The sequence below is a fragment of the Symphalangus syndactylus genome, chromosome 19 (genome assembly GCF_028878055.3).
Source record: "Symphalangus syndactylus isolate Jambi chromosome 19, NHGRI_mSymSyn1-v2.1_pri, whole genome shotgun sequence".
NCBI classification, from domain to species: Eukaryota; Metazoa; Chordata; class Mammalia; order Primates; family Hylobatidae; genus Symphalangus; species Symphalangus syndactylus.
The window spans coordinates 77687652-77705964 of NC_072434.2; the positions used below are offsets into that span (position 1 = coordinate 77687652).

The 18313-nt window shown below is 38.3% G+C and overlaps 1 protein-coding gene across 3 annotated transcripts in view; it reads right to left on the bottom strand.

The window, feature by feature from the left end:
- PCNX2 (pecanex 2) overlaps positions 1–18313 on the bottom strand; it is a 352029-nt gene that overhangs the window by 209436 nt on the left and 124280 nt on the right. For all 3 annotated transcript variants that reach the window (XM_063614016.1, XM_055234937.2, XM_063614015.1), the window contains exons 14-15: positions 12370–12480; positions 11163–11254 (exon numbers count right to left, since the gene is read on the bottom strand). In XM_063614016.1, the coding sequence (XP_063470086.1) occupies positions 11163–11254; positions 12370–12480 (203 nt within the window). The remainder of the gene's footprint in view (positions 1–11162; positions 11255–12369; positions 12481–18313) is intronic.

Here is an 18313-nt window from a genome sequence, read left to right on the forward strand (position 1 = left end):
TAGCAGTTTAAAATAACACAAACGTAAGATCTCACAGTTTCCTAGGTCAGGTGCTTGAGCAGAGTGTGGCTGGGTCCTCTGCCCAGGGTCTCCTAGACTGAAATGTCAGTGTTGGCTGGACCTCTGACCTTATCTCACACTCCGGGTCCTCTTCCACACTCACTGGTGGTGGGCAGAGCTCAGTTCCCCCTGGCTGTCGGATTGCAGTCCCCGTTTCCTGGATGGCTGTCCACTGGGACCTGTTCTAGCTCCTAGAGGCCTTTGCTCCAGGTCTTTGCCATGGTGCTACCTCCATGAGCAGTTAATAACCTGGCTGTTTACTTCTTCTAGGCCAGTAAGTGAGGGTCTCTACTGCTTTTTCTGTCCCTGCCCTCTGGACTCCCTTTTAAAGGGCTCTTCTGATTAGGTCAGACCCATTCAGAATAATCTCCCTTTTTAGGTCAGACACACTCAGAGTAATCTCCCTTTTTTTTGAGACGGAGTCTTGCTCTGTCACCCACGCTGGAGTGCAGTGGTGTGATCTCGGCTCACTGCAACCTCTGCCTCCCGGGTTCAAGTGATTCTCCTGCCTCAACCTCCCAAGTAGCTGGGATTACAGGTGCACGCCACCACGCCCAGCTAATTTTTGTATTTTTAGTAGAGACGGGGTTTCACCAAGTTGGGTCAGGCTGGTCTCGAACTCCTGACCTCATGATCCACCCACCTCAGCCTCCCAAAGTGCTGGGATTACAGGTGAGAGCCACTGCACCGGGCAATCTCCCTTTTAAGTTAAATTTTAATTTCAGTTAGTTACCTGATTAGGGACCATAACTACATCTGCGAAATCCCTTCAAGTTTGCCAGATAATGTAACCTAATCACAGGAGTGACATCCCATCCCCTTCACAGGTCCTGCCCACACTCAAGGGGAGGAAATTGTACAAGGCATGTATGCCAGGGGATAGGAGTCTTGGGGCCATCTTAGAATTCAGCCTCCCACACCATTTAACAGGAACCTTTAGCCAGGCACTTTTATAGACATTATTATTATTATTATTATTATTATTTTGAGATGGAGTCTCGCTCTGTCGCCCAGGCTGGAGTGCAGTGGCGCAGTCTCGGCTCACCGCAAGCTCCGCCTCCCAGGTTCACGCCATTCTCCTGCCTCAGCCTCTCCGAGTAGCTGGGACTACAGGCGCCCGCCACCACGCCCGGCTAATTTTTTTGTATTTTTAGTAGAGACGGGGTTTCACCGTGGTCTCGATCTCCTGACCTCGTGATCTACCCGCCTCGGCCTCCCAAAGTGCTGGGATTACAAGCGTGAGCCACCGCGCCCGGCCTATAGACATTATCGATTTGATTTGATTTGCTTCTTACAACATCCACATGCGGTAGGTACTACTCATCCATTTTACAATGGAAAAAACAATGTGAATTAGTCAGGTACCCTTAGGCAAATAAGCATTCTGTGTTTCAGGTTCACCACTGGAAAATAGGAATGTTGATATCTTCCTTATCGATTACATGGAGATATAGTAAGGGGCAAATGAGAAGACACTTGGGAAATTATTTTGTAGATTAAAGAACCATTGATCTGCAACTATCTTATATGCTGTGAATTGGTCTTTCAACTAGACAAATATATTTATACTTCAAGTGTGGTAGTGAGGATGGCACAAAAGGAAGACTGAAAAGACATAGATCTGGGACCTGGGGTGTGTGATGGGGAGTAAATTACTTAATCTCTCTTTTATTATTTTAAATAATAAAATGAAGGAATTGGACTATGAGGCATCTCAGGTCCACTTCAGCATTAAATAATATCTAGAACTATGAGTTTGTTTTACATTTACAATTAGATTTTAAACCCTGAGTGCCTGTAAAGTAGCATGATGTTAGGCTACAATCCTGTAGGACCCAGAAGAAATATGGGAAAAACTCCCCCGCAAGCAGTGGTTAAGGATACGTGGGAAACATTAAATTATAATAATGTGCTTCAACCTCTGGATCCCCTTGCCATCAATAAAAAAGAATATCTTTGTAAAGGATAATAAAAAATAGAAATCATAGTTTATCCAGACACAGAAAGCCCAGTTAATTAACTACTGAGCTATTTCTCCAAGGAGTAAATATTCTGGTTGTTTCTGTATATCACTGTCGAATACTATTTAAGTCAATGAGGGAGTCCATTTATTTGTTACTTGGTACCATCTTGGACGAGTCAAAGAGAATATGAAATTAAAAGAGGAATCAAATTTTCTTTCCCTAATTAATATTCCGGAGGACAAAATTAACTCATGGTCTCTGAATCTGCTTCTACCAAGTGATAATAATAAAAATTAAGGAAATAAACACATATATCATGACCCATATGGAAAACTGTATCTCTAGCAAGGCAGCTGACATGCTGAAATGGTTCACAAGGATCCATCAATCCATCACGATGCACTAGAGATGAAAAGAAAAAAAAAATCAATTCCAGCAATGCAAAGAGTAAGCATAAAAGGTATAAACAAAAGCATCGTTAAACAAGAAGTAGAATCACCGCTCTGGGTAAGTGGGAGTTAGATTGAAGATGGGTGAGCTTTTCTTGTTTCCTAAGGACCCTCTTGACAATTTGCTAACCACATTCATTCAATTCACAGCATTTAATAGGTGCTGCATCTTAAAGTGGAGAGTCAGTCTGAGACCATTAGAAAACTCACGACGTACAAATGAGAAGGAAGAAATTCAAATTGCTCTATTTTTACCAAAAGGTGTTTCAAAATACGGTTAGAACATTAAGGTTTTTTTTATTTTTTTTTTTTACAACAGACTATACTATTTATTGCAAGTGATCTTTGTTCTATGCTGAGAAAGGGAAGTCAATACCTCCCTGAGATGAAATAAACCTCCCCAAAGTACCCCAGTTTCAACTGGTCAAAAGCCTGTTTCAACATCTAAGTAAACCCCAGAGTCCTTGAAGTGTTTCTTTCCGTCACAGAGTTAATGGCGTGCTTTCAAAATGGAATCCATTTACTCTGATCCAACAATGACTTACACCTATAACAAGCCATAAACTGAATAGAAAACAGAAATAAAAGTCTCAGCCCAGGATAGAGAATAGAGTTTATCTCTTGGGCTGGCTCTGATCAGTTGGCGCTGGCTGACTGTAATATCTCCTGGGCAGCCGGAGGTACTACTGACCTCAGTTAGAAAAAAATGCTGTGATCAATTAGCAATGTCTGATATGAAAATGGAGCCACATTTGGGGAGGTGAGGGAATAACAGTAACTGTCCAGCAACCAGGTAAAAACCCAAGATACTCTATTTTTTGAATACCAGATTCTTCAGTAGTTTCTAAAAACCCTTCAAGAATTTTGCAAGAAAAAGTTGTGTAACAATCCATGAATGCACATTACTTTTGAGAGTATCTGAACTGATAATTATGGGTGTTCAGCATTTGTCAATGCATGTTAAGTTCCTGAGGAGAAAGGACTATCTTTTCCTCCTCCCATATCTCTACAGTACACGGCAGAGCTATTGCTGAACAAATAAATATGTGTTGACTATCACAGAATACGAACTTTTCAGCTTCTGCATCAGTTACAGAGAGCTTGCGTGTTTCCGTTTCCATTAATCAAGTACAATGATATTTACATCAGATGTTGTTTGCTATTCAGGGTTGCCAAGAAGGGTAAAGTGTGGGGTCCCAGTCCAAATGGCATCAAGAACATCAAGAACAAGATCTCCCTCTCTCTAGAGCTCATTAAGTGTCCAATAAAATATTCGAAAAGAGAAAAGCCTGAACCCACACTGGGAACCAGAGCAAGTTACTCGTGCACAAGTCATAGACCCTGAGGAATTTACACCAGACCTTATATTATAGATGGGTCTAGACTGAAAGAGATTGTAAGGTCTGACTCCAACTCCTCTCTCCATTTGAAAGACAGTAGTGCACTGAGGAAGTAAATAGGAAAAGACCTCTGCTAACATCACCTAAATGAGAGGCAGAAGGGCTGGAAGTGAGTATAGACCAAGGGGTTAGCAGACATTTTACCACTTGGCCTTGCGCATCTGTAGATGGGCAGTCTGCAGTAACTCCTGCTGTCGTAGGGGCGGCAGGATTTATTCAATCAGGTCATGGATGTAGAAGTTACAGCCAAGAGGGTAAAACAGAGATAACCACTGTCCCAGGCATTTCTTCATATCTACTGCCTGTGATGAGCTTCCTGATATAACTACCCCAAACTCCATCAATAAGACATTTTCCCTGGGAAAAATCATCTCTGAACTAGTAGTGTATTACTGAAACATGTTTTGTTTCATTTTCCTCTCTTCCTGTGTTTCAGACATGAGGTACCTCTGAAAAGATCTGACCAAGGAGTCTTACAATTCCCTAACAGAAACCAGTTCAATTCTTTCTTGACTATAAGACAGAAGTCATAAAATCTAACATCAATGTGGGCAGCCAAGTGACATAAATACATTATGTGGCTCAGGCATAAAAGATGATAGGACATGATGAGACCCGTGAGCTTGTGTAGCTGTGAGTTACTATTTGATGTCAGCAGGTTGTTACCAAATGGGAAGGTCAGCCCAGTATTGCCAGATCTTCACATTGTTTAAGAGAAGTAGGAGAATCATACTTTTACACTGACTGTCCTAATATTAAATGTTGGCTCGAAAAAAATTTTAAGCATTCTACAGGCCAAACACAAAACAGGTCTGTGAACTGAACAGAGACGATACCAGGTTATCAAAGACATATTCTCACTGCGAAATGAGGAAAAAAACACATGACAAACAAGAAGCATTCTTAAAATGAGATATTTCTCTAAAGGGACCACTTACAGAAGCTTTCTAAAGCATATTTACATAAAAAAAAGAAATTTTTAGAAAATACCTGATTTAAAGTCTCAACTTTAAAGCTAAGCAAGCAATTATGAAGGCCGAATAATATGAATGCCAAATTTCAAACTGCAATTTAGCAGTAGACCAAACGGCAAACAATGCAGAAAATAAAATTTATAACTGTAAAATTAGGATAATAGTACTTGTCTCAGTTACGCTATGTGAAGTAAATTATATAAAATATATATAATAGTGCAAAAGAATTCTAGAGATCTGCTGTATAACATTATGCCTGCAGATAACAATACTGAATTGCACACAAAAAGTTAAAAGGATAGATTTCATGTTAAGAGTTCTTACTGTAACAATAAATACATTTTAATTTGTATTTATTATTTAGACTTATATATTATATATAATTATATATTATTTTAATATATTTCAACAATATATAAAATTTATATATTATTTATATTATAATTTATCAAATTATTTTACGTGATAATTTATATTTTATAAATTATATTTTATAACTAGTATATATATAAACTAGCATAATTCCTAGTACACAATAACTTCTCAATAAATATTTGTTGGTTTCTTCATTCTTGAAATGAGAAACTCTAGAACTGTACCAGAACTCAAAGGAAAACTAGAAGGAGAGGAAAATGATGAAAAAGAAATGAGAGACATGAAAGACAGCCAAAAGTTGAAGTCTGTGAAAAATTAAATCATATTATGTGAACAGAATCAACAATGTCATTAATCAAAACAGGGAAATTTTCCTCTAGATAAAATCTTCAATATGAAAAGTGAAAATGGGCATGGTGCTCCAGAAAACTTAAGAAAGAGAACCATACCTAATCACAGTCCACTAACTTCTTTTAAACTTCAGACTGTAGGAAAGAATTCTACAAAAATTCAAGAAAGAAATTTTAGTCCTATTGTTTTTCTCTTCAAAACTAAACACTGACAAGTGATGCCTCCAATTCAGATGTAGAAATCCACAAGTGTCCTGCTCACAGCCTGAAAACAAGAGAAAGCCAGATAATTTACAAAAGTCTCAACTTTAAAATGACTATGATTAATATGTTAAAGAATCTAGTGACAGAAATGGACATCATTCATGCGCAGATGGGTAATTTCAAAAGAAAAATGAAAACTATCTACAGACATCAAATAGAAATGTTGGTTCTTTGGTGAGTTTATCATCGGACTAGACACAGCAGGAGAAAGAACTGGTGAACTTCAAGATAGGTCAGTAAAATTATTAAAACTAAAACCCAAAGAAGGAAAAAAGAGTGGAAAAAAGACTATAGCATACAAATGATGTGGGGCAATATTAAACGATCTAACATGTATATAATTGGAGGCCCAAGAAGAAAAGAAAAACAGAAAAGGCAGAAGACATATTTGAAACGAGAATGGCTAAAGATTTTCCAAAACAACTCACAAATCAAACAGTTCAGAGAATCCTAAGTAAAATGAAAAATAAATGCCATACACTTTGTCACAGCATTGTCAAATGGCTGAAAACAAAGACAAAGAGAAAATCTTAAAGGCAGTCAGAGAAAAAAGAAACATTACTAACAGAGAAACAAATATTGGAATAACAGCAGATTTTTTTTATCAGAAATTATACAAGACAAAAAAAACAGAACATGTTGAAAGTACTAGGGGAAAAAAGCTTTCAAGCAGAATTCTGTACCAGTGAAGATATCCTTCAAAAGTGAAGGCAAAATGAGATGTGTTTCAGACAAAGGCTGAAAGTTTTATTACTAGCAGACCTGCACCATGAGATTTCTTAAAGAAAGTTCTTCGGACAGAAGAAATATGATGGCAAGCAGAAAGATGAATCTACACAAAGAAATGTACATTGCAGAAATTATTTTTTAAAATAATGTAAATGAAACATAATTTTAAAGATTTTTAAATATCTTTATGAGATAATTGACCACTTAATGAGAGTATAAAAGAACACATATTTCATCTAAGAGATCAATAAAACCAAATATTACTATATTAAAAAGTTCAGTAAGAACATGAGCTATTTTATATGCACTCTTTTAGAATATAAAAGGAAACACTTTCCAACTCATTTTATCAAGCCATTACATAACATCAAAAAAAGACAAAGCATTACAAGAAAAGAAAACTTAGGCCGGGGGGCGGTGGCTCACACCTGTAATCCCAGCACTTTGGGAGGCCAAGGTGGGTGGATCACAAGGTCAGGAGATTGACACCATCCTGGCTAACATGGTGAAACCCCGTCTCTACTAAAAAATACAAAAAATTAGCCAGGCGTGGTGGTGGGCACCTGTAGTCACAGCTACTCGGGAGGTTGAGGCAGGAGAATGGTGTGAACCCAGGAGGTGGAGCTTGCAGTGAGCCAAGATCACACTGCTGCACTCCAGCCTGGGTGACAGAGTGAGATTCCATCTCAAAAAAAAAAAAAAATTAGAGAACTAGAAACTTCATAGATATCAAATTTCTCAACGAAATATTGGTAAATAAAATTGAGCAATATATTTAAAAAGACAATATGGCATGACCAAATGGGGCCTATCCTTTAAATGGAATGTTGGTTCTACATTGAACAGTCAATTTATGTAATTCTTCCCATGAATCACTTTAAAAAAATCAATATGGTCTTCTCAATAGATGCAGAAAAAAACAGTGACAAAATTTAACATCATTTATGATGACAACTCTCAGCAAATTAGAAATCTAAGGGAAATGACTCAGCCCAGTAAAGGGCATCTGGAAAATTTCCATAGCTAACTTCATACTTAATGGTGAAAGACTTTTCCCCTAAACTTGGGAGCAAGGCAAACATGTCTGATTTCAGCACTTTGTCAACATTGCTCTGGAGGTCCTAGCCACTGCAATAAAGCAAGAAAAAGAAATCAAAGGCATACAGGCTGGAAAGGAAAATAAAACTGTGTTTATTGATAGACATGACAATCTATGGTAGCAATCTCAAAGAAATTACTAAAATGCTACCAGAACTAATATGTTTGTTTAAGCAAGCTTGCAAGATACAAGCTGAAATATTACAAAATAAATTTTATTTAGTATTACTTAACAATTGAAAATTTAAATTATAAAACACAATGCCATTTAAAATAACACATAATGCACAAAAAGGTGCAATAGTTGTAGGTTGAAAGATACGAAATATTCCTGACCTGAGAACAAAATAACAAAGACAAAGATGGTGGTATTATGGAACAATATACCATGTTCATGGATCAAAAAGTTACTGTTAAGATGTCAGTTCTCCCCAAATTGATCTACAAATTCATCATAATCCCAATGAAAATTTTTGCAAATTTTGGTAGGAATTGGCAAAGATAGTCTAAAACTTACTTTTAAGGAAATATGACCTTTAATAGCAAAAACAATTTTGAAAAAGAAGAATAAAGTTGGGAGACACACTATCTGATTTCAAAGCATATCATATGGCTACAGTAATAAAAACAATGTAATACTAACATAAAGAAAGGCATACAGAACAATGAAATGATTAATTTTTGGTTCCAAAGGTTCCATGATAATTCAATGGAAAAAGGTTAGTGTTTTCAACAAATGGTACTAGTAAATCTCAACCTTCACCTCATGTCATACACAAAAATCATCTCAAAAGATATTTCAAATCTAAATATAAGAGCTACAGCTATAAAAATTGTAGTACAAAAATATTTGTGACTTAGGGTTAGGTAAATGTTTTCTAGGTAAGATATAAAAAAAAAACCATAAAATAAATATTAAATTGGACTTCACTGTAACTAAAAACTTCTGCTTTTCAAAATATACTGTTAAAAAAATGAGAAGACAAGCCACAGCCTGAAAAAAAAAATGTGTGTAGCATATATCTGATAAAGGACTTGTATCTAGATTATGTAAAGAACTTTTATGTCTCAATAATATGACATACACATAATTTTTAAATGGACAAAAGACGAGCAAATTTTTCATCAATGAAGTTATACAGATGTCAAACATACAAAAAGATGTTCAACACTATTCATTATCAGAGAAATGCAAATTAAAACTACAATTAGATACTGGTTCACACGAGAATGGATTTTAAAAAAACCTGACAGTACTAAGTGCTAACAAGAACCTGGAACACTTGGAAATCAAAGATTATGTGAGGGTAGAGAAATGAAAAATGGTACAGAAACTGGACAACAGTTTGGCAATTTCTTATAAAGTTAAACAAAAACTTACCATGTGATCTAGCAATCTCACTCAGGTATTCACTTAGGATAAATAAAAACATTGTGTGGAGAGGGGATTGACTGCAAGTGAACATGAAAACACACTTCTGGATGGGGGGACAGTTTGTGTCATGACTGCGATGGTGGTAACTTGTCTACACACAGTTGTCGAAATACATCTAACTGTACACTTGAAATTTGTGGATTTTATTGTATATACATCATGCCCTGACAGATTTGATTCCAAAGAAGCTTCAAAGACAGAAATCTGATGAATGGTGGCCAGAAGTTGGAAGTAGAGGAAGAGACTGACCACAAGGAATTCGAGAAAATTTTTTGAGTTGGTGAAAATGCTCTCATAACTTGATTGTAGGATTCTTTATTTATTAATTAATTTATTTATTAAAATTAACCAAACTGGACATTTTTAAAAGCTGAACTTTAAACCTGACTTTTAAAAATTAATGAACAAGCAAACAAATAATTCCAGAACACAACAGAGCAATATACTAAGGTGCCTGAAGAAAAACACTTGTGACCCCAGAGTTGTATAAGCAGCCATTTTACCAAAAGACAGTGGAAAGATGTTCTCAGAAGTACAAGGACTCAGAAAATACCCATCCAACTACTTTTCCTAAATGAAGTATATCTGGGATCCTATGATTGAATAAAGGAACATAAATCAAAAGAAAGAACACCAGAAACACTGATTAGATAATCGTTGGTCTACATGATAGGATAAATGTGGTAACAAACAGGGCCACTACAAGCACATAAATTACCTTTGTATATTAGATACAGAAACCCTCCTCCCAGGCCCCTCCCCCTTTTTCTGAAAGAAAATATCTATATGGTAGGAATAGAAGGAGCAACATAAAGAATTACTCCATTGATTACTGTGAAACACTGAGAGAGAAAAATGTTGAATTCATTCTCTATCACAAAGGGAAATAAACAATTATCTTTCTGCCACTGACACTGATCAGTTTAATAAGATTTAAGTGAATCTTTTAAAAAAGTGAGTTAAGAAATGTCATGTGATTTATATTAAAAACACTTTGGAACATATATTATTTTTATTTACTCCTTTTCATTTAATTTTTGTTTTATCAAAGGAGTACCTGTGGTTTAAACTGTTAAACCATGAGTCCAGAAATATGTATAATATTAATTTATTTGTCACTGATTGAAGATGCACCAAGGACATTATGTATACTGTTATTTTTAGACTTAATGGCCACTCTACAGCTCTACAACACTGAAAACAAACAGTAGTGTTCCCGCCTACACAAACCCCTGCCCTAATTCCTGCTTCCTGAAGGCAATGACTTAGCTGTTTCTTCTCCATATTTACCTCCATATTTTCAAATAAAATACTTGCTTTGCTACTTTTTGATTTTTATTTTCAATTTTAGATGTTATTTGCTGACTTTCTAATATGGAAGACAGGATTTGGAGCTCCTCCATCACACTTCACCTCCCCCATTCTTCATTAGCGATATAACATGATGATTACTCAGATTACTATATAAATATGGTTCACAGCTGAGCCAGGTACCTACAGTAGATACGTTTCTTGCCTGACACAACTTTGTGTCTTCCTGAAGTTAGTGTTTATCTTGTTTTCTCATCACCTTAGGCTTCCTTTGCTGCCAGGCTAGGTTTGCATTTTCCCCTTCTGGGTAAGTCTATAGTCCGTCTGTTTTCTAGATTCTAATATTTTGCGGCTGTCATATCCTCTTCTGTCCTCTTGTCTATCTAGCTTTAAGCAATTGTATCCCTTTATTGTCTTTTGAATGGTATTTCAGGAAGTGAAGGCAGACACATGGGTTCCATTGACCAACATGTTAAGCAGCAGCCCCTCCCAGTGTCACTAACCGATCTTAGCAGAGAGACAGCTGCAGAGGGGAGGCCAGGCCAGGAGGTGGGGGGCCTTTCACATTAGGTCCAACCAGGCATCCTGACCTGTCTTCTAACACTACTGAGGCCTCACTCAGCCACACAGTCACTCCCTGATTTGCACAGATCCAATTTCTCTTGTAATTTTGGAGAAAATATTCATTTGTTTAAAAAAATAAGTTAATTTAATGAATCGAGAAGGATGAGGGCTCATGGTCCTCAAACCTACCTTCACTGCACTGAAGCAGACCGCGTGGAGCAGGGCAGCAGCCAAGACGCTCCGGGCCACGCTGTAAACAGCCGAAGTTATCCCAGACACAGCTGGAACACAGACATCAACAGTTCTTTTCTAGACCGGCCATTCTTAAAACTAACAAATGTAAAACAGTGAAGAGATGGTTGCACATTCATATACAAGATGCCTGCTGAAGGGGTAAAGAATACATCTATGGGATCCATCAAAAGGCACTGGGTGACTCACAGGTGCAAGAAAGAGACTACCATTAACTAAAAATTCAAGAGAAAAGTATTCAGAAAGAATGCTTTACAATGTTCTTAAAAGACTATGTGAATGTGTCAGAATAAAGGTAGGGAGACCTCATGGCTTACAGTTGAAAGCTGGTGGTCAAGGAAAAGGTCCTGGATAGCAATTCAATAGAATAAATGGGAAGGAGAAGGAGGGAGAAGGCAGGAGGAGAGAGGAGATGGGAGAGGGAACAAGCAAGTGTCCCTGTGTAGTGTGTGTGTGTGTGTGTGTGTGTGTACGTGTATGTGTTACGGGGGTGGTAACAGTGATTGCATTATGCACATGATTTCATTTACTCTTTATAGCAATCCTATGAGGTCATGATGTTTATTTCCATTTAGAGAAGAGAAGAGTAGGCTGAAAAGTTAAGCAATTTATGTCACGTCGTGAGATTATATCCACCTTGGTCTGAATCTAAAGTATGACATTAAAAGGGTCACAGTGATGGTTTAGGGACACAGGTCACCTGTCTCTATAGGTACACACACAATACACAGCACAGAGTCAACCCACAGGCTCACATTGATGCACTCCCAGACTTGAGCATGTATGTGCTCAAATACACACACACACACACACACTTATATCCACTCACACATGCTCTCACACATTCACACACGTGGAGTGTTTTTTTAGGGAATAGTTTGAAGGGCCTCAAACCTATTCCAAATCTCAGAGAATTCTACGCTTCCTTGTCTCTGTGCTTATGCTCAACCAAGCTAAGTGGACCTCTTCCAATTTGGCTACAGGAAATCTGGACAGGCCCATCATCACCCAGACTGATCCAAACTGAAGTCATTTAAATGCTCAGGACAAAGAAAACCTAACTAGCCTCTCATCTCCTGCCTAAGGCTATTTAGTCCTTATCCGAACTTTAGATTCCTTTACAGGTAGAATGTAAACGACTTACCAGAACCACCAAAAAACAGCATGTCAATTTGCTCCAAAAGATAAGTGCAGAAAGTGTTGATTTGCGGGAAGAGCCCAAGGAGGGAAATAGCAGGGAAGCAATATAAAAATACTGAAAATGAACAAACAAAATTGACGATAAGCATGTGGGAACTGTGTTGCCAAGGCTCCTGCTGCAGTGCTGTCTCTCTCCCCTTCCAAACCACCCCACCCAGGAATACTGGAGGCAATCTTTTTTTTTTTTTTTTTTTTTTTGAGATGCAGTCTCGCTCTGTCGCCCAGGCTGGAGTGCAGTGGCGCCATCTTGGCTCACTGCAACCTCCATGGAGGCAATCTTAGACTCCTCTCACCCGGAGGAAACTGGAGGCTGAGACGGAAATGTGCCTGTGGATGCAACAAGGAGCTGATCCTGAGAAAGAAGTACTGATGAAAGGAACGCACACAAGCCCAGGATTGAGCAAAGACTTCAGGGGCGGTGAGTGACAGTAGAATCATCTTCAGTTTGAAAGAGTAGACTTGGACATGGGGGAGATGAGGGCAAGAGAAAGGAAACTGGGAAAACTACAGGAACATAAAAAAAAACACAGGACAGGCCAGGCATGGTGGCTCATACCTGTAATCCCAGCACTTTGGGAGGCCGAGATGGGCGGATCACCTGAGGTCAGGAGTTTGAGACCAGCCTGGCCAACATGGTGAAACCCCACCTGTACTAAAAAAAAAATAAAAAAATTAGCCGGGCGTGGTGGCACATGCCTATAATCCCAGCTACTCGGGAGACTGAGACAGGAGAATCGCTTGAACCTGGGAGGCTGAGGTTGCAGTGAGCCGAGATCACACCACTGTCCTCCAGCCTGGGCGACAGAGCAAGACTCTGCCTCATAGACAAATCACAGGACAGTAATTACGGGAATCTCTTCCTGCATGCGAGAGGGGAGCAAAAATTGGGGCCAAGGAGTGTCCTTGCTTTGCACTTCTGTACCCTCAAGCACTTGAGTAACTTGGAGTCTATTACATCCTAAATACCAATTGGAAACTCAGAGTTAAGTCAGAGCTCAAGGCTGTCAAGTGGGAACTACCTGACTGCAGCACTCGTGATAATGTGACACTGATTCTAGGGTGGATGGATCACGTGGTAGATGAAGATGCTCTTGGCTGAGGAGGGAGAGATTGTGCTACCTCCCATCAGAATGATGAAACTGCACAATTGGAGAAAACATTTGTAGGTTATAATTCAATGTTTCAGAGAACTATTTTGTTAGAGGAGGAAAACTATAGTAGAGCTGCATTTTACAGCAACTTTCCTACCATTGCCTCTTGCTTAATTCTACTGAAGCTGGGTTTCATAGAAACACAGAAACTCCCATTAGCAGTGCCATAAGACATCTGTCTTCCTTTCTGTCTCTGATCATTGGGTTGTATGTCAATGAAGTTTGGTACTGGCAAACCTTAAAAAAACTAAGGAAATTTGATTTGAAATCCAATATGTCTAGATGTTGGAACTATGTCCTAAAATACGCACAAATCACAGTGAACAACAGGAGGAGGATGGTAAGTGAGGGTGTTTCAGCTATTTCTGAAAAATGGGAAATGTTAACTTCCTATAGTGAAGTTGTAAGGATGAGAGTATTTGCACAACCCATTCTCTGAATATTTGATTAAAATAGTTGGTTAATATTATTGGGTTATTTAAAATGGGCACAATAGCACCTTTGGCCATAAGATGGAAAATAATATCACATGGACTCAGTTCTTGCTTCTCTCTTGTCCTTTTTCTGAAATGCTCCTTGTTTTGGGTTGAATTCTGTTCCCACAAAAGATGTTGAAATTCTCTTTTAAAAAGTTGGTATACCTATGTAACGAACCTGCATGTTCTGCACATGTATCCCAGAACTTAAAGTATTAAAAAAAAAAAAAAAGTTGGTTAAAATTCACTATGGAACAAAGTACTGAGGAACTGTTCCAACTCTTTGTGAAAGTAAAATTTTATGTCATGAACATGGCTATCTATAATAATAGGGGCTATGGTTGGTGTTGGAGCCATGTTTTGATACGGGTGGTGATTTTGTTGTGATAATTTTTGTGGCAAGATTTCAACTATATTGTAAAAAAGTAGAGCATCTGAAAGCAGTTTATTTCTCAACCAAAGTGAACAAAAAGGCACAAATACTGATATGCTAGACATAAGTATATGACATAATTTCTTTTTCAGTTTCTATAAATAGAAAGGAGAGAAACAAGAAATAAATAGATATTTAATTATAGAACATATAGTCATGAGCATAGAAATTTTAATCCACAAAATTCCATAAAATTTCAAACAAACTGAGAAGAGCTTCTCTTTACTCTGGGGTCAAAATCCAGCAATGACAATTTTGTGCTATGCTATACCTGCCAGTTCCGGATCAGGGCAGAGGGAAGGTCCAGTGAGATTTATTATTTGCCTTTTAAAATGCTGCATGTGTAAGTGACAAAAACTACTCTGAGAATGAAGAACCACAGGGAGAAGTCTAGGTATGGAATGATATGAAAGGCAAAGCCAGATATTGGGAGCTATTTGGTAAATCAAGGATAAAGAGATATTCTGTATAAGAAATACATTAGCCAATGCAACAAAACCCAAAGAAACGAAAAGAACTGGAACACAATGAAAAATGGCATGAGGAAGATAAAATGGTAAGAAATACCAGAAAGTCATCCCTGGAGATGCTCTGGCTGTGCGTGTAGAATTGGAACTTAATGAAACAATACAGGAAGAACAGCAGTCAACAGGGAGGTCCATGCACTAGATCCTCTCCAAAACATCCCGGAGGAGGAAAGCTCTAGTCTTTAAAATAAATGTCATGGAGGTGGAATGGGAGGAAGAGGGAGTCCATGTGTCTCATCTGTCAGGTTGCAGTGAACGTGAAGGAAAAAGCAGCCAAATGCTTGTTATGTTACCAGGACTTTAGGAAAATGACACTTGAAATTGCTGAAATTATTTTGTTCTTTTTTTTTCCAGAAGTAAAAAATTAAAAAGTCTTTGTGGCTGTTCATAATTTTCCCTGTAAACAAACATTTTCTGTTAGCATACCACTGAGTGGGCCTATAATTTTCTCTCACTTCTTCCTAACTTCTTATTTTCCTTAATAATTATAGTCAATGCAGAAACTTCTGGCACAGTTCCATTTCTTTTTAAGCAAAATTCATAAATAAAAATATAGTAGCTTAAGCTTATTTCTTTTATCAAATGTGAGTGATATAAATTACCATATTTGCAGGTTTGAGGGGCAAGCAGGCAGAATTAAAATGGCACAGAAATAAAACTAAAGCCTATAAAGTCAATGTGAATATATATATTGTGTATCTTCAATGTGCCCTATCTGTGTATTAACTAAATGTCCTCATATGGACTGAGGCCAAGAAATGAGCCTTTAAACAAGACATAGAAATGGGACATCTGGGTGTTTAGGGAAAAGTGAGTACAATCCAGTGACTGGTTCTAAAACCTCCACTGATCTCCAAAGTTACAGTCTCCGTTATTGAAGATGCATTATTGTTGGCAGGGATTTATAAACCTAAGGACCAAAAATAAAACATAAAACTCCCAGGTCTGAAAAAAACAAAAACAAAAAAACACAGAGCAGAGGCCATTTGATAGAGAACCCATCCAGTGCCTGGACCCGGGCTACAACTGATGGACATTTCATCTTGCCTGAAGTTTTTCCATGCCAGAGAACTCATTTCACTAAGCAACCTACTCTACGGTAGGGTAGCTGTAACCCAAACCGTTTTACTGGCTTCTTTGTACTGAGCTGTAACCCACCTTCGATCTGCTGGAACTAGTTATTATGGCTACAAAAGAGAATAAAATCCCTCCCCTTCAACCTGGCAGCATTTTAAGGATCCAAGGCTATTGTGTGTACCTCTAGCACTCAAGTGTTTCTTCCCTGGGTTGGACATTCCCAGTTCCATTACCCAGTTTCCAGACCCCATACAGGCCATGTGGCTACACACTCCTCCGGGCATGCTCTAGTTTTGTTACTGCTCCTTTTGAAATATGGTACTAAGAATCAGAGACCTTTTGGCTTTCTCACCCACAGGATAATTTCAAAGCCAGTCTCACTCAGAGGTTTTTGCTCAAGGAAAGTAATGTAAATTCCAGCCAGAGGTCACCAGTGTCTGACTGAGCACAGGAAATGAGTGCGGACTAATAACTTTCACCTTATTCCTGGGGATAAAAATAAAGAATATTTTTTCTTATAATGAAAGGGAAAGTGCACAGAGTAATACTCTGAACATATATGAGGGATCATAAAAGAAAAAGAAATTACATAGGAATATTATTCTGTGCTTCTACCTCCTTAATTCACCTGAATTTCTCCTCCTTCAATCATCTGATGTTTCCTTCTTCCTTTGAGATGCTTCTCTCCTTGCATTATGCATGACAAGGAGTTTCTCCATCCTTCCCACCTGCCCCATGTCCACCTGACTTATCTCACACCACTGGCTCAGGCATTTGATCTCTTCTGCACAAGGTGGCAGAAGGAGATGCTGATACTGGACTGGCCTCGCTCCTTGTCTGTCCCTCTCCTCTGCCACCTCCTCCTGCTCTGACAGGGTGATAGTTTAATTGCAGAAACCAGGAGTGGCAGTGGATAACCCACACATCACCAACAAGACACTGCTCTAGGAAATACTCCATGCTCCCCAGCACCTGCCAGAGGAGGATCACTTGCACCCAACACAGCATGAGAAGCACAATAAATCCATGGGAAACGATGCCACATGGACTTAATTCTTCTCCCTTGTCCTTTTTCTTAAATGCTCCTCATTATGGGTTGAATTATGTTCCCACAAAAGATGTTGAAGTTCTAACTTCCAGTAACTCTAAATGTGACCTTGTTTGGAAATAGGGTCTTCGCAGATTACTGAGTTAAGCTGAGGCCCTTAGGGTCCATCTAGACCCTAATTCTATATGAGTGGTGTCCTTATGAAAAGGAGAAATTTGGACACAGAGGCACACACGCACACAGGGGACACCATGTGAATATACAGGAGAAGAATGCTGTCTACAAGCCAAGGAGAGAGGCCTGGAACAGGTCATTCTTTAGTGCTTTCAGAAGGAGCATGGCCTGGACAACACCTTGAGTTTGGACTTCTGGCCTCCAGAACTGCAAGACAATAATCTTCTGTTGTTCTAAGCCACCCAGTGGGGAGTACTTTGTTACAGCGGCTCTAGGAAGTATTACGCTTCCTAGAGCTGTACACTTCTTTTTCCTCCTAATAACCTCTTGTTTTCTCCTAATGTTTTTCTTCTCTCCTTGCTAGTTCCTCCATATAGCAATGGCAGCAGCTTTAGACTACTTACATCCCTTGCTAGTTGAGGGAATAGACAGTGAATAAGCTCCACAAGGAAGAAATGACTTTAAGTTGCCCTTATGTTCCCACATAAAGTCAGAAAAATAGTGTAAGCCTCTATCTCTTTCCTGTCTCTCCCATTTGTTCTAAATTTGTTTCACAACCTTTTCCTGCTCAGTGCAAATTAGTATGTTTAACACATTCATTCCATAGGGAGTGCTATTGTTCTATTTTTCTATTTATCTTTACCCCAGAAGTTATTTAATCAGCTTGCTGGATTATTTATCACCATTTTTAGTTGTCACTGTTGACAAGCAAACAAAAATATGTATTAGGCAGAAGCTTCAATGAGGGAAAGGGAATTCCAGTGGAAAAGATAAGAATGTTCCCTCTCCAATCCCTAATGAAATTGATTTAAAAATAAAATAAAATAAGAATATGCATAGCTAGTAGGATATTCTAGAACGAGGGTTACTGCTAAAAATCTTAGGCTTTTAACAATTATTTAAGACATTAAGGTCTTATTTTTTGAGCTTTAATAACAGCTCACATTCCAATGCCACTGTAAGTTTGCCCCACCAAGACAACTACACTTATTCCAAAGTTGA